The sequence below is a fragment of the Mustela lutreola genome, chromosome 5 (assembly GCF_030435805.1).
Source record: "Mustela lutreola isolate mMusLut2 chromosome 5, mMusLut2.pri, whole genome shotgun sequence".
Taxonomy (NCBI): Eukaryota; Metazoa; Chordata; class Mammalia; order Carnivora; family Mustelidae; genus Mustela; species Mustela lutreola.
In genome coordinates, this window is record NC_081294.1 from 7,010,253 (window position 1) to 7,027,683 (window position 17,431).

The 17,431-nt window shown below is 45.2% G+C and overlaps 1 protein-coding gene across 9 annotated transcripts in view; it reads right to left on the reverse strand.

Annotated features, from left to right (window-relative positions):
* Positions 1–17,431, reverse strand: part of SEMA5A (semaphorin 5A) — a 466,271-nt gene that overhangs the window by 49,542 nt on the left and 399,298 nt on the right. For all 9 annotated transcript variants that reach the window (XR_009353706.1, XR_009353707.1, XM_059173630.1 and 6 more), the window contains one exon: positions 14,287–14,434. Coding sequence is in view for 7 of the 9 variants with exons in the window: in XM_059173630.1 (XP_059029613.1) it covers positions 14,287–14,434 (148 nt within the window). In the remaining 2 variants the exon portion in view is untranslated. The remainder of the gene's footprint in view (positions 1–14,286; positions 14,435–17,431) is intronic.

Below are 17,431 nucleotides of genomic sequence, written 5' to 3' on the forward strand. Positions count from 1 at the left end.
TTTGTCGTACAAGACCAAGGAGAAACCACAGAGCTGACAAGGGCCACAGAATCCATGAAAATAATCACTTCATTGGAAAAGATGCTGACAATATTTCCCCAAGCTGCCACCATCTTTAAAAAATTAACACATGAATTTAATAACTAGGTTTATTTACCCCTTTATGCTACATTCTGCTGGATGTTGAGGACACAATCATGAGTAAAATAGATATTGTCCCTGACTTTAAAATCTTAAAATACATTTTTGTTGTTATTAGTCAGTTTAAACACAAATTAGTCCATCCCATCACTGGTGATGAGACTTTCCTCTCCAAAACAGGACTAAACCCAAGTTTATATGACATATTTTTGGACGCTGACCTTAAAGTTAAGCTTTTTAGGTAGGGGAGCAAGTGCCTGCTAAGGTTGAACCAATACTTGTGGGAAAGTAGCGTATTTCAGAATAAGGACCACACACACAAAGACCCTCACGTATCTGCATCCACGACACACATATATTTCAGATTAGATAGAGTCTTTTTTGTAAAACCCACACTTCTTTTTTTCACTGCCAAGGAAAAACAATGAAAACGTGACGTAGCTTAAATGTTTGAAGTCAGTAGTGGGGTTGTACTGGGTCAACATTAACCCCACCAAGTCAAGCCTCTCAACGATTTTGGAACTGCAACAGCAAGTCCACGAGAGCCAAGTAACAAGCACCTTCAGCCTGGGATTCCTGACCCCGCTGGAACAGATCAACTCGCTTTCCAAATCGGTGTCTTCCTTTCAGGTCCTGGCGAATTCCGTACATCCTCCGACCCACAACCTTCAGGCATGCTCTGTTCCCAGAGAAGCTCCCACTCCATCTCACCTGGGCCAGGTCCTGGCCACAGCTTGTGGGGCCGTTGGCCCATCCGGCCAGAGGGAGCCTCCCTGTCCTCTGCATTCTTTGGTTCCTCTTCCTTGTTCCACTGGCATTCCTCACTTGCTCCTTACATTCCAGCCACGCGATCTGTCCTTTCCTTCCTAGGCTGGGAACTCAGCTCTTTGAGGTTAGGAATTTTATTGTATATATCTGCACACCTTCCCTAGCACCTAATACACTTCTTTACACACAGCAGATTCCCAACATTTTTGGCCAATCGGGTCTACAGATGAAAAGCTCTGAAAATTCTACACGCGATGGGATGACCGACCTGAGTCAGGGACTGAAGCCACTGAGGGTTTGCTTTCTTTCCACGTGTAAAACTATTCAGAAATTAACAATACCGTAGGAGATTACACCATTAGAGAAATTAATCATGAAGGACGACACATGTCACCAGCACAGATGGTGAGGTCTTATCACTAAAAGCGATTAGGAGTTGTGAAGATAAGGGAAAGGAATCAACTAAATAAGCTTCCTAACAAAATCTGCCTGGTGAACATCAGAGGCCCCTCTGGATGTCTGGATTCCATCTGCTGGCCCTACTATTTTCGTCTCGCCCTCTTTCGAGAGGCTACAGTTCACGTGCTCCTGGTTCCACAGATGCAGAGCCAGGAGAACTTCATCAGGTGGGTCCCTCGGCTTCTTTCTCTCCGCTGGCACCATTCCTTCCTCCCACACAATGACCCTCGAGTTCCTTCGAGGACTGCTCGCACACTGGGGCCATTTCATGGGACCAGGATAGACTGGAACAGATGTGGGAAATGTTTCACATCATGACAGAAGCAAGAGGCCAAATGGTCGTGTGTGGGATGTGACTTTCTCACGCAGCACGGCTTTATAAAATCATGCAAGAATGTGGCCTGCTATGAGCCAATTCTATCTTTAAGAGTCTTTACTGCAACTTTCCCTCCAATCCAGAGTCTCCTGAGATACTGTAAGTCAAACGGATCTTGAGAAACCACACCATGGAGAGAAACGGGGACACTACTGTTCGAAGAATGTTCTTGCGGCATATCATGAGATGACAGAGCAAAACAATTATGCTTTTTTTTTTTTTTTTTCTGACAACTTTCAAAGGCTTCCACACATCACCTTGTATTTCTGCTTAGAACTATTAAAGGGAAAAAAATTTAAATGTAGCGGGAGCCTCTTACGGTTTTCCTTGTATTCGCATAAAAGGGTTCTGAACGGGGCTCTAGTTCTTACACACTTTAGGACTGGGGAGCGCTTGTGGAGGAAGAAACCATGGCATCTGGGAAAAACAGTCAACGTTGGAAAACCATTTTTTCCTGTTCCAACATCTGTTGCTTCCCTTCCTTACTTAATTACAAGTTGCTTTAAAAATTATTATGTATGTGAATTGTTTTAACAACCAAAATTATACACATTTAATAATTCCACTAAGGGCACTCAGATGAAATAATATAAAAGTGGGAAATGCAAATCTTAAGCAAAACACAAATTAAACCATATTGTTGATATAATTAAACATGTATGTTACTTCTCTAAGAGGAAGATCAGCCTGCTGTGAGCCAAATCACACGACAAGGATAGCGAGATCCAACCTCATTGGAAAATCCTCCGCCTGCATCTGTACACGTGTGAACTCTTCATACAGCAGGTCCCATCCTTGCGAGTGAACAGGGGTATGAGCAGAACCCACCAAGAATGAGACAATGAACGAACTAGTGTAGAAACCACTGCGGGGGAAGCTTCATAATGGAAGCCTGATTCTGAAGTCTTGAGCAGGGATCGTGGGTCCCTAATTCCCCCTGACGTCCCCACAGTCCATCACAGGTAGGAGCTTAACAGTCATTCAGTCATGGTGGGGGGGACGGATAAAAAATCGAGATGCTCAGAGTCTCGTCACATCAGCGTGTGCTCAGGCAAATCCCCATTAAGACCGTGACGTACGCAGGGCTCTGCCAAGCTGAGTCAACCAGATGAGGATCACACAACAAGAAGTTCCATCAATTCAGGAAACGACAAAGTCTTTGATTGAAGCCATTTCTCTCCCAGTTTTCGTTGGCTATTTACTGGATTCTGGAGAGTTTCAGAAAGGAGTCCGCGGAGGCGCTTTGCCCACCATTGTCATGATGACCCCACCCTCCCCCGGGTCTTCTATCAGTCGGTTGCGTAGACCGCGGGCCTCAGAGCCGGAGGGTGGGGTGTGCGAATGTTCTTCGCATGCATTCCTCGCCTAGCCCCAGCCTGCGCAGGGGGGTCTTCCATGACACACACATTGTCGGAAGAGGAGGGTGGCCGGAAGGACCTGAAGAAGCCAGTGAATGCGAGAGCCTGTCCCTGACTCTAACAGCGCATCAGGCCGGGAGGTCCTCATCTCCAAATGAGACAGCTTCACAGCACAGCATCTGAAGGCCAGTGTGGGTGGACAATGCAGTTGCTTTTTAACTGCAAGAGAACATTCTCTTTCGCTGCAGGGCAAGTGCCTGATGCGCCCGGAAACAGACAAGGCGAGCTATGGAAACTGACCACACATAAGGACACCCAGAACTGACCACGTAGTAAGGACTACGGGACTCCAGAAGCCTTCTCTCCGGATAATCCACGATTAGCCCAGAAGTGTCAGCAGGGCTACAGTCAGAGACTGGAGCTGTGCTTGGAAAAGAACACTCGCTGATTGTTTTCGAGGAACTTGTACTAAGGCGAACATTTAGAAAGTCACATTTAATTACAGGTTTTGCTGCAGTTAAAGATCTGGCATCACTTGCAAGAGACCTAAGTTTTCCTACAGCTGAGAATCTGTTGTGCCTTCCAAAGTCAACTTTCTTCTGTGCAAATTCACGCAGACCTAGGCAGATTTGCAGACTCATGGCCATTTCGTAGAAATTCTTATGACTGTGAACACTTTACTCAGTGACTGTGTTTCCCTAAGTAAATTGTAGATGTTCTCGTGTCAAGTATTGGAAAGTCTTTATCATGGAATTTATTGGTTTATAAACTGTAACGGGGAAAAAAAAAATCTGCGTGCATCTCACCTAAGTCACTTCTACAGAAAAAAACCACTCTTCAGGAAGCTTCTCCTTTCAATTAACTTTGCCATCACTGCATTTGAATTCTTACAGGCAAGAACAAGCCTGTTTTTTTTTTTTTTTTTTTTTTTTTTTTTTATAAAGTCGAAGAAATCTGTGCAACCGACTCATCTAACACTATAAATAAAACATTTTTGTGAAATCCTCCGGATCTCCAGACCAACTGCCATTTCCAGAGATTGTAGATGATAATTTATACATCCTAGAGGCAGACTTGTGATGGATTAATTCCTATCATCCATCATTTTTCTTTTCTCCCCATCGGTGTCATGCCCCATTCTTAAATTTTATCCCTGAACTCTCAAGGCTACATTTCAGCAAACTTTCACTTCGGCACGCAGCCTGGCAGGCCGGTTGATTTTGTGTACTGATACTACCTTCAAAATGCTCGCACCTCTCTCAACAAAATACGGCATTTTTACTCTGACCCTCTTTCAGATTTGCAAGCCCTTCCCGGAGATAGCTCTTAACAAATGAAAGCAATGTTTTGGCATTCCATGCTGATGAAGGTGTAATATCAAGTTACAGCCCAGGAGATCAACCACTTCTCTGTGGAAGACTATCTGGAAACACTAGTGAATGCGCTTTACAAGCATGGTGCAATAGAAGGGTTCACGCTGTGACCTTCTTCATGAAGGTCAAGATCATTTGTGGAGGGGCGCCTGGGTGGCTCAGTGGGTTAAGGCCTCTGTCTTTGGCTCCAGTCATGATCCCAGGGTCCCGGGATCGAGCCCCGTGTCGGGCTCTCTGCTCAGCGGAGAGCCTGCTTCCCTTCCTCTCTCTCTCTCCCTGCCTGCCTCTCCGCCTGCTTGTGATCTCTCTCTGTCTGTGTGTCAAATAAATAAATAAAATATTTTTAAAAAAATCATTTGTGGATCTTTTGCGGAGCTCATGGGAACCACAGGAAAATTCTAGACCGCCTGCCACAAATACAACAATCGAGAGAGAGCACGCCTTTTAATATCTGTTGTGAAGTGGTTTTAAGAGGCAGCTTCCAGAGACTGGCCAGGAGTGAGAAAGCTTGGGGGTTGTGGGGGTGTGGAATGGGAGGGGTGCCCACCCCCCTTCCATCCTTGAGGATCTGAGATTCCATGGGCTTCTGGGGGGGCAGGAGCGGTACAGCAGTTAGGATGGTTTTGACTCAAACCAGTTGAAGTGATGGGGAACGTGGGCCTCACATGGTAGGCAGTTCCTAGCAAGGGGGAGCCCCAGCTCTGCCTCTCTGCTATGCTAGTTCCTTCCCTCAGCCCCAACCTGACACTCACCCCCACAGGCTGTCAGCAACTGGGGAGCAGCCTTCCCGCTTCACCTGTCGACACACCAGTAGCCAGAGGAGGAAAGGAGACCGCCCTTCCCGCACCTCTCATTGAGGGAAAACAGAGACCTTTCCCAGGACCCCCTAACAGCTCTTCCCAAGGGAAGAACTGGGGCACTGGAGGAGAACCACTGAGCTAGATAAAGTGTCGGATGGAAAACAAAGTGCGATCTGCTCAGTAATAAGCATCGCAGCCACCTGATGATGGCTGGCGAGTTCAAGAGTCCACGGGATTCTAGGAAGCAGGGCTGAGCTCCAATTACAGAATGGCAGCTTCAGAATTCCTGGGCTCACTAGCCCGTTGGAGCGTGCTCAGGTTTGGGATTCAGGGCCCGGTGTAGCAAGGGCTTTGGGGGCCCCCCACACGGCAGCCCCTACCCCATAATCCCAGCTGCGGGCATGGTGTAGGCAATTGTGTGCCAGCCACGTCTCCCAGGGGCACAGGTCTCACTCCCATCAGGGTCTCCTCTGAGCCCCCCAGGGACTAGGCAGCCAGGAGCTTCCCTCAGTGAAGGGGAGCCCATGAGGCTCGGCGCTTATGACAGCTGTTCCACAGGCTTCTCAGCCATCCTGGAGGGTATCTGCCCTGCTGTTCACAGCAGTAGCCTTGGAAACAAACCCAAATATGGGCTTTTTCTTCCTCCCTGCTTTGCTCCCCTCATCTGTCTCATCTGCTGCTGTAGATTCAGCTCCAGGATAAAATATGTGATCAAGCTCTGTTTTAAATGGAGCTCAAGCTAAGATGCGAGGCTTGCCTGTCTCAGCTTCTACACCTCCAAGAAGCAGAATGCAGTTCAAAATGACAGGGGAAATTGCTCCATATATTTCTGAGGCTTTGAAGAACTACTGTTTTCATGTGTTGCGGTCAGGGCTAAGGTGGCCCTGCAGTCACGCATATTGCACACAGGCTGTGCACTGTCCTTCTGCAGGGGTCCTACTCACACTTAGATGATCTCCAACACCCCCTCAGATTTATGCAGTACACAACCTGCACAACTGTATAAAGTGGTTTTGGAGGATAGTTACTGGTGGGTGCTCCTCCCAGAAGCATCTGGATATCTAGGTATCCCCCAGGGATCCTCTAGTCTCTCTGACTCTTCAATTGCATGCACTCTCAGAAGCCCCCAAGGGTCAAATTTTGTTCTTAGTGATAACTGATTGCTTCTTTTCAGCTTTTAGCTTGAATGATTCACTTTATCAAATCTCTTGTGGACCATAGTTGGGCAAAACAGATTTCCATAAGCACATTTGCGTTTATGGTAACATCAGGAAAACAGCAACCTTTTAAACTTTACCTTTCTAAATTATTTTTCAAATATCAGACAAGGCTACTGAATTTAGCTGGACATACACAGGCCATCAGTATGGATGCCTGGGCTTGAGTTTGGCTGCCCCTCGCATGAGCTGGGCCTTCACGTCTCTCTGTGTCATGTTTCCACACCTGAAAAATGGTTATCTTAATAATAATGCCACATCTGTGGTTCACTGGCAGGGATACATAATAAAATCCCTAAGAAGTTCCTCAAACAATTCCTGGCCTGCAGAAATTATAATGCTGATGCTGAAAAATACTATTTTTTCTATAGAAGTTCCATATGCTTTCAGCTGATTTAGAATCCAGTACTTGATTTTATCTAATTTCAATGATTACATTTTGTTTAAGAAAATCGGGGCATTTTAGAAGTATGACCTGGTATTTTCATAAACAATGCACAAAACTAGTTGTATCTACACTAGTTGTATCTAAACTAGTTGTACCTTGTAGAAGGCCAACTGGCTCATGAAAGTAAGTAAAGCTTCCAGACTCGCCCATAACAGGCTGCTCCAGGAACCCCGGTGAGGAGTCAGTGCCTGTGATGGGCCCGCAGGGAGGGACACAGCTGGCATCAGCAACTAAACGCGCGGAAATGGATCTTGGCCCAAAGGGAAGTAACCCTTTTACCTGTAGCCTAGCCAGGGCATACACAACACGCATGGAACAAAGGAAAGAAAAATAACAGAACAAAGGGAAAACCTCCAGGGCACCTGCTCATAAAAGGGTCCCTGTCTCCCACAGCAGAACTGCGCATCTCGGGGTAACCGTTGTTCATGCCACCTGTGCGCACAAAGGAAACAGACAACCACAAAGAACAAGAAGAACCCCGCAACTACTCGTGTATGCTCACTTTCGTGGCCCCGACTTCATGTTTCTTCTGCCGCAAGTACAGGAGATGCCCGCTGCCCAGCTGGAGAGAAGCAAGTGCTCTTACGAGGAGGCTGAGCTGCTCCCGCGGACGGCATGGCACTGAGAAATAAACAGGGTGCCAGCGATCCCCGTATGGATCCAGGAGGGAAGGAAAGGAGCCTTTCTGCTACGTGCCTTTGAATCTACCCAGTTTTGGGGGTTGCAGGGAGGTTAGCTTCTGCCGGTTAATCTCATAGCACTTGCCTCAGTATTTTCTGAGGAGGCCACAGCATCTGGACCTTTCGAGCATCTCAGTGCTGAGCAGCCCCATGGCTGGTTCTTGCTCTGCCAGCAGCAGGGCTCTGGCTGCCAAAACCATCCTCTTGGGACGCTGGTTTTCCCATTTGGGAAATCAGGAATGTGTGAGATGACATTTTTCAAAAGTTTGCAAACTCCAGTGTGTTCCACGAGCCTGGAGTATTTTGTGACAGTGCTATTATTTTCATCTGTAACAGCCTATTTAAACTTCCTGGAGGCCTGGGTGGCTCAGTCGGTTAAGCATCTGCCTTCAACTCAGGTCATGATCCCAGGGTCCTAGGATCGAGTTCCACATCGGGTTCCTTGTTCAACGGGGAGCCTGCTTCCCCCCTACTCCTACCCTCTGCTCATGATTTCTCTCTCTCTCAATATAAGTAAATAAAATCTTTAAAAAAATAAACAAACTTCCAATTGCCAGGTTTTGCTTGCTCCTAAATGTATCTATAGTGCCATTATTTAACCCAAACAATTTTCACTATGTGCTGTCAACTCTGATTCACCTTCGCAGAATCCCTCTGACAGGAAGTATCGATCTTAACGTCTTTCTTCTTGACCTGTCAGGGTCTTCTGTAGGCTGCCTCTCTTGTTTCTAAGAAACAGAGCCTCTTGTATGCTTCCTGTTGAGAGCATATATCAGCGTCTGGTCAACTGTTTCACACTTTGTGTGACATTTCCGTAATAAATACAGCGCTAGCGGTGCGATGTCTATTCCTGTCTTTGAATTATCCTTGTTGTGTCTGACCCTGCTTTAGCTCTACTCTTTCACCCATCTGCTGAAACCTCCGAGGAACTTTGAGTTACAATAATTTGGGAAGCAATTCCATTTATAGATCATAACATTGTGATGTCCTCCTTCTTTTCATGGATTGTAATTTTCAGCCAAAACATAGAAGACTTGTGTTCTGCATTCATCTTCAGTTACGTTCCATGGTCATGAGAATCTCTACAGGCTTTTGAAAATCAAGGACGCTAATGGACAGAGAAAGTTCCTCTTTCCTCTAAGATACACTTTGTAGTCAATAGAAGGAAAAGAAAAATAAAGTCCTCTCATTTATTACCGAACATCCAGCAAAGGAATTAGGCAAACGGAGTTACATCATTTAGTTCAATGTGTGCCTGTGAGCCAGTTCTCAAAATGCTGGCCCAGCCTCCCACCAGCCATTTGCTACTGGACAGGTTCATTAATCTTTCTCAGGTTGAGTTTCCCATCTCTAAGTGAGGCACAAATGAAATCTACCTCGCTGGAATACAGGGAGAATAAACATAACAACTTTTAATTGCTTAGTGTAGTTTACAGTATACAATAGGTACTCAATAAAAGTTCCATATTCTATTACATAATACAGAATGCCGACCTCTCATAACATGCCTAAATAACAACTCCAGTGTGCTTTGCTATAATTTCAATTCAGTATTTCATCAGACGCTATGTGCTCAGCTAGGATTTATAGGGACTTGCTTGAACAATTATCATGATGGTTGCTAGGTATTATCCAGAAAAGGTTAAAAATGAAACAAAAATAGGCCAAAGATCATTAACCCCAAAATGGCTATTCTGAAGTGATCTAGCTATTTTAAATCAAATAATTATCCCTTTGACTTGTCAGGGCACTGATGGGACATAGGCTCAAAGCCAGGTGGCAAAACTCCCACAGATTCTGTCACCTCTCACCTGATTCCTCACAGCGGGGAGAGGAATGGGGGATTGGAGAAGAAATCCCTAATGGTGACAACTTCTCCCAGAGGCACTGCTTCTCTGCAGATAGGCTCCGTGCCCTCTGACACGTTACCTACCTGGGCTGTCTCATTTTCCTCCTCCAAAAACATTGGTAAAGTCACATTCCTAGAGCTATTGTCACTGAACCAAAGACAAAGAGAATGTACCCAGCTCTTGGTGGCTATGCGTTCAATATCTTCATTTCCCCAGATTTCTCTCCTTTACCATGCAGGGTTACTGGGAGCGTTTTATCAGGTAATGCTGGACTTTAGTCTATCATAGCATGACTAAAGAGTAACTCCAGTATGTTTAATTATAATTTCATTTCAATCATTCATCTGACATTACCCAGTAAGTCAGGATCTGTAAGATGTGACATAATAATTAGCACGACGGTTACTAGGTCATATCAAAACAGGTTAGAAATGAAGACAACCGCAGGGGTCCATGCCTCATATTTCAGTTGGGGACGTGGATGGGGAAGGCGGAAGAGCATCTGCAGTGCCTCGTGACTCAGAGGCTCCCCATCTCCCTACCCCGCCATGCTCCCTCTCTGCCCTGTGAGGTCATATGCGTGTTGGCATGTCGTGGAAGAGCAGTGAGGTCCAGAGAAGCCCAGCCAGCCGTTTGGTTTTAGAGATGCTTACTTGGAAGTGGAAAGGAAATGTCTGACCCTTAAATGTCCTTGTGTGTCATCAAGAGTCTCATTATAAACTTGGCTGAGGATTCAGGCTCTAGGGAGGGACAGGTGCTGGAAGCGGTCACTGAGTCACCTGGATACATGTGCCCCCAAGGTCCAGAGAAGAGATAGCAGGATCAGAGAATCGGCAATGTCAGGGCTCTGGGAGCTTGGACACTAGCTGGCTTTGCCTCAGACTTGCACTGAAGAAGATAGACATTAGGACTGTGGTGGGCCCCAGGTTCACACCACTTCTGGCTACACAAGATCCAGGCCTCCACTCTGGGTCAATCAGCTTTCCAAACAGCCTCAGCGTCTTCAGGCCACCAACCCTTCAACTTTCAGAACTTTTACCCCTCAACTTTATTTTTTTATTATTTCATTCTATCTTATTTTGCTGCAGTAAGAACATTTAACATTAAGTCTACCCCCAAAACTGTGTATGACACTGAGGTACAATGCCGTATAAGCGGACCTCTAGAACTTGCTCCTCTCGTTTCCCTGAAACTTTGCGCTCATTGATCAGAAACTCCCTGTTTCCCTCTCCCCATGTCCCTTTGGGGCTCCTTGATTCCACCACCCTTCCCCTTTTTGAGTCTATGAATGTGATTATTGTAGATACCTCATGTAAGTGTCACCATGCAGTATTTGCCTTTCTGTGTCTGCCAAGTTCTCGTAGCAAGATGTCCTCAAGGTTCATCTGTGTTTTGCACACCGTGCAATCTCCTTGTAAATGCTGAATAGTATTTGATCATTTGTACACACATTTTCTTTATCCACTCATCTCTCAATGGACATTTAGACTTGCCATACTTGGCTCCTATGAATAGTGCTGCACTGAACACAGGAGAGCAGATATCCCCAAGATCATGATTTTGGTTCTTCTGGATGTGGAGGGATTGGAACCCTGGTACCTTATTGGGGGAATGCAAAATAGTGCAGATACTTGGGAAAACAGTATTGCAGTCCTCAAAAAGTTAAAAATGGAACTACCTTATACTGAAATCAATATCTTGAAGAAATGTCAACATTTGGAATTTTAAGAGTAGGGTTTTGAGGAAAAAGATAATAGCTTTAAAGGGGGCCCTTCACTTGTCTGAACTCAACTTCTTATTGAGATTTATTTGAAGGCTTGGAGATTTATTTGAAGACAAGAACATATGAATTTCACAGATGACACTTGGAAAATCTTTTCATAGTATTTCCATTTTAACATGGTGGATCAAGAAAAGATTCTTGTCTTTTATATCTTGTTCATACTTGAAATCAACGCTTTTTCTATAAACTGCTATAGTCCTCAGGAATTCGAGCTCTTATCATTCCCACAGATGTATCTTTTACTGTGTAAAAAACATGGCGTTGGCATACTGTCATTTTCGGTAAGCTTGACTTGGTGAAGCAGCTGGAGTCCAGGAGTAACAAACAGAAATAAGGGTAAGAAGGAAAGGCCAGAGTCTCTCAAGCATCACCACCTTTGATACTCATAGTTGTCCTGTGGGGGAAGGGACCATTGTCCCCTTCTTGGAGGATAAGATAGATTTAGAAATGCCACATGAGTTATCAGCCATATAGACATTGGCAAGTGGGTCATCAACTTCATGACCCAAAAATCAAAATGTTACGTACACTTAACAGCTATTACCTTCTAGAAGACCTCCATGAAAAAGGATCCTACTTCAGGGCTCAAAATTTATAAACTATAGCAAGAATTTGACAATCAGCATATAACTTTAAGTAACTATCATTTTAAAATAAAGTTAGGGATTGAACTGATGAGATCCATTTTTTGCAGCCATCCAACAAAGCCAAGCCTCTCCTTCCTCCTGTTTCTGTCACTCACTTGGCATTAATGCCTTCAAAGAGAAAGGAACTGCAGTAAGTGGGAAAAGCCACAGGAGAAGAAAAATAAATGTTGTGTTTCTATCATACAAGAGCAGAATGCTTGAACACCTGGGCAGCTGTCGGTTAAACGTCTGTCTTTGGCCCAGGTCAAGATACCAGAGCCCTGAAATTGAGTCCCACGTCCGGCTCTTCATTCCATGGGGAATCTGCTTTTCCCTCTCCCTCTGTGTTCTCTCTCTCTCTCTCTTTCAAATAAATAGATAAAGTCTTTAAAAAAAAAAAAAAAAGCAGACTGCCCCATCGTGCCACAGTGATACCTTCTTGGAAGTACATGACTGGGAAGAAAAAACAAACAACTCCCCCCACCCCAAACTAACACACCCAAGAACTGACATTAGGCTCACTAGAGACACACATGACATTTGTCTGGATTTGAAAACTGATGTTACATTTGTTGCATAAACCATAGTTCCACAAATTTGGATGCAAAGCAATAAACACATTAACACATCAGGAAGACATTCAGTTTTTACATTTATAATCAGATGTATCACACACACACACACACACAAACACACACACACACTCTCTTTCTCTCTCTCTCTCTCTCCAGTGACTACATAGATCTGCTATACTTTCCTTCATACAGTTCTTTCTTTCATTAAACTGTTAATAAATGTAATTATTGAAGTCAATTTATAATAAGAAAACGAATAGCCTGAAATGTTTTCTCTGAGTTCTCTGTACTGGAAAGTTTAAGAAACTAAAGTGCAAGATCGACCCAGGTCATCCAGCCCTGCGGAAGCCCAGCTGAGGAGACGGACCTTGACATATGAGTGGGGATCCCCGTCTCTAACGCTGAGCCACCAGAAGCAGGAAATGATGTATTTCAGTAAATAATAAAGCTACTCCATTTGAACTGTTTTCCTAGAGCAACTGAGTGTTCACAGATTTACTCTGCATATTTTAATAAATAATTTTAAGTTTCAGCATCTGAAATAGCAATACCTTTATCATCCCAAACTGGCACTAAGAGTCTTCATTTATCATTCCACACTGACCACTCTTCATGGCCAAAATTAAGGCCAAGCCAACCCAGAAAGAAGTGTTTCTAGAACAAACAAGAGCTTCTATTAAAGCTACGGCAACAGAAGGGGAAGGAATCCAACTGCGAATCCCAATAACAGAAATCTCCTCGGGTTGGGCATATGACAAAAATGGCTCTACCCTCTCCCTCTGTCTGAGTTCTCTAGGTCTCTCTGGAATGTGTAACTGTGCTTTCCTGAAGCACTAACACATCGCTCAGCCTCAGGGACCAAGGTTATGAATGCAATGCAAAGGACAACTGGAAAGATCAGCGAGGAATGAGGCCAAGCCAGCCCTTCTGGCACGGAACGTCTCCCCCAGCACACGCCCACCCACCATGTCCTCTTGGGGGGCCAGTGCACGGGAAGTTGAACGAGGTGGAAGCCCAGTGGCCTTCAGCACTCAGTCATTCTTGCAGGTGGTGCAGGAAGAGGAACAATGGGCCTTTGGAAAAGTGCTTGCACGAGTGGAATTTTATTTAAGGGTTTAGAGTGTTAAAAGAAATATGATCTGCTAAGGCAGAAGAAAAACAAAACTGTAAGTTGTCTTCGATTCCCTCTGAACTGGCCCCAGTGTGCTCTAACAAGAGCTCCACAAAGTTTCTCAAACCTCAGAGTGTCTCAGTTCTATACCTTAGCATGGTTCATTGTGGAGACCTTATATACCATTTTCCCAAACTGAGTATCGTGAGCAGAGGTAAGCAGACTGAAGCTCTGTCACAGCTCAGAAATCAGAATTGAAGAACTCCAGGGGGCGTTTATCCCATAAGTAAATATTTTATTCAAAAAGCCTCCAAGCTACTATGAACGTCCACTATTTCCTCCAAATATTCTCTTTAACTGGAGAAACTTACATGATTTACAGCACATAGTACATGCAGAGTACCTTGAGCCTGGAGATGTCATGTTTACAGAGCATTTCATGTTTGCAGAGCATCCTAGTGCCTGTTGAAAACCCAATGTTCGCAGAATATCTGGTGCGTGACAGCATGTGATATCTGTAGAGCATCTACTATGTACAGAGCCTCCAGTTTAAAAAGCATGTAGTGTTTGCAGAACACCTAATGCTTGCAGTGTATCAAGTATGTCCAGAGTACTTTGTGTTTGCAGAACACCTAATGCTTGCCATATATCAAGTGTATGCAGAGCACCCAGTGTGTGCTGGCTCGGGACATGGGCTGGAAACGACAAGGTCCGTACTCACCACATTACAGCCTGCGCAGTCAGGTCCATTCTCGCAGGTCCTGCGGCGAGCTTGAATGCCGCCCCCACACTGGGCTGTGCACCGTTCCCAGGGACCCCAGCCTGTCCAGAACATGTGCGGGGGACACAGCAAGTGTTCGTTGCAGTATCTGTGATGGGGAAACCAAGAGGAAAAGGAAGCCGTTCAGGGCAATATGAAGCCACAGACCTTTCCACGGTCTGTCCCTGCACCGATGTTGAACACATGGGCATGCTCCACGTGGAGGGGCTCTGCGTGTGCGGAGTGGTGGCACGGTAAAGGGGGCAGATGTGGTGCTGGCCATGCTGTGAGGGCACAGACAACGGAATGCACAGGACACAACGAAGAAAATGCTAAACTCACAATGCAGGATGGAGCTTCCTGTGCAGCCAATTAGAGGAGAAACAAACAAGACAAAACCCTTCAAATAGGCACCCAAAAATGGGAACACACAGAGAACATCTAGGCAGGGCGTTTATCTTCTAAACACAGACACTGAAAGATAAAGTAGGTTATGGACATGAAGTCAGCAAAACTGTAGTTAGAACTCATTTCTCATTCTTGAATCAAATAAGGTACATAATCCTATTAATACAAATTAAAGTTAAAGCCTGATTTTAGCAGGAAGCCTCACGCCATATACTTCTTAGGTTATTGTATTTTTAGATTTATCTGCAGACTCTCCAAATGACATCAAACAACCTTAATTTAAAAGACCAACAGTTATTCCAGAAAAGTTGAATAACTATTTACAAACAATGGTCCTAATTCTATACTCTCTACTTCAACTTATACATTCATATTGTCAATTACTAGCCAACTACACAGGGCCTTCGTTAGCCTTAGATGAGTCACATTTCTCCTCGGCCTTTCACACTTCAAGTGAAATGAAGCCAAATGAGAGAAACAAATGAACAAACAAACAAGCAAAAAAAACAAGAAGGAAACAACCTGGCATTCCTTAGGTTATAGCTTCTTGGGAGAAGGAGATTGCTCTGCCCATAAGCAAACTTAGCAAGACATATCTGGCCATTTGAAAGACTATTTAAATCTAGTTATCCACTTTCTACACAGAAATTTAGCTTCTAGAGGACAGCAGCATGCAAGGCTCTTCCTGACCTGTCTCTCCCCATCTGGATTCAGACATAAGGCAGAGAGACTCTCATCTGCGAGGTGAAGTCCATCACCTGCAATGTCATGGTTCTTAATAAGTGCTAAATCCTGTAGGGCATCACGTAAAGGGCGTTACAAAGCACATTTCCATACGACCGGTGTGTACAACCCAAGATGAATATCGGGAAATGGACACAAGCCCAGAACAGAAAATGCTGTCTTAATGAGTAGAAAGTAAGGACAAATGGTAGCTGGTTTCCAGAAACCAGGAGAAGTCATTTGGAGAGTGCAGTTTCCAGAGGGCAAATGCTGATAAGATTCAAGTGTTTTTTTCACCAAACCAGGAAAACTCTGGAGAGATTGTGAAGGCTTCAGGGCCAGGCCAAGCCGAGGGGAGTCCACCTGATGAGGCAAAGTGAGCAAAGGCCACCACTGTGGAAAAGAACAGAATATAGAAGTGGGAAGAGTGAAGGGAGAAAGGCGACCTGGAGAAGAGAACAGAAGAGGGTGACGGGAAGTAGCATCACTGACCTTTACGACAAGGGAGCAATTCAAAGGCCCACAGAGCTCGAGAGATAAAGCGGCACCGGCCGAGTTCGAGAGTGGAGACTGGGCTCCCCGGGTTTCTGCCTCATCCGACTGGTGGCCTGGAGCTCCCTGAGATCTCTGGAGCTCTCCATGCGTTAAGTGTGGTGTCTGGTCTTCAACGAGCCCAGCAGAAGGAAGACCGGAGGGAGCAGATGCCAACCAGGGGAGAATGGATTACAACAATGCAAGGGAGACGCGTTCCAAGCTGGATGGACATGATGGTGGCGGAAGGAGGAGGGAAAGGGACAGCCTTGGGTTTGGTGGAGCCGAGCAAAGACGCGGCAACTGTGAGTGCAGGGAAAGACCAAGAGGTGAACAACAGAGCCGCATGTCAGTCTCCCATTTGTGGGAACGTGGGAGACACGCATCCTTCCGGGAAGAGAGAGCTGACAGACCATGGCTGAGATGCCTCCAAAGGCGAGGACCACTAAGGCACATGGTTTAGTTTCTCTAAACAGTCACACGGAAGACTAGTCCATGGGACTGAACAATCCTTTCTCTTTCATCTTCTCAATTTTTAAGAAAGAGAAGCATTTGGTTTCCCTCTTCTGGACAGTTGTACGTACACAGCCTCCCAAGGCTCTGACTCAGAGTTCAGGGCCATGGACATACTTATGTGTAGAGGAGAAAGGGAAGGTATTTTCTATTAAGACAGGGGGACCTCTAGGTAGGAGAGCCCAAACGACATTGAGGGGACAACAGATGAAAAGAACTGGAGGTCAGCAAGCATGGGCAAACATGCAGAGTTGCAAGAAGGAAAATGTCCTTGACTGCCCCGTGACTATGAACACATGTGCCGAGGATCGGAGCGTCCCAAGAGGAAGGTGTTATTCAAGGACATGTCTGGGAGAAAAGAAAACTCAGACCGTCAGAGCTCACAGCATTTGATTCAAAATATCCACGGGTGCCTTGTCGCACTGTGGATAGACTGAGACGTAGAAGGCCACCACCCGTTTCCACACCGATACACTGACATTTAAATGGACCAGGACTCCTTACCCTCATTGTACTTTAAGGAAACAAAAACAAGCCATAAAAGAATATGGAGGACAAAGGAAAATCTTGCTAAATATGCTTAAAAACACTTGGCTTTTAATAAAAAACACAACAAGGGAGCTATTTTCCCATAGTAAAATACATCACGGTGCACAAATACTTTCTCGGATTTGCCTATGGCGGGCCAGGTCTGAAATCACCTAGCACGTTAGAACATCTGAATCTGCAGCAGGAGAGCCTGAAAACCGCGTGTAGCATAGAACTTGCAAGCAGTGTCAATAAATGATATAGTTGGCTACATTTTAAAGTTATCCACCACTTGCCTTCCATTTTTCTCTCTTCTCTTATTACAGTGGTCCTGGGAAAATAGTGACACCAAGGTATGTGACAGTGTCACCCTCTGCAAGGCAGGTCAGGAGGGCAGTAGCAA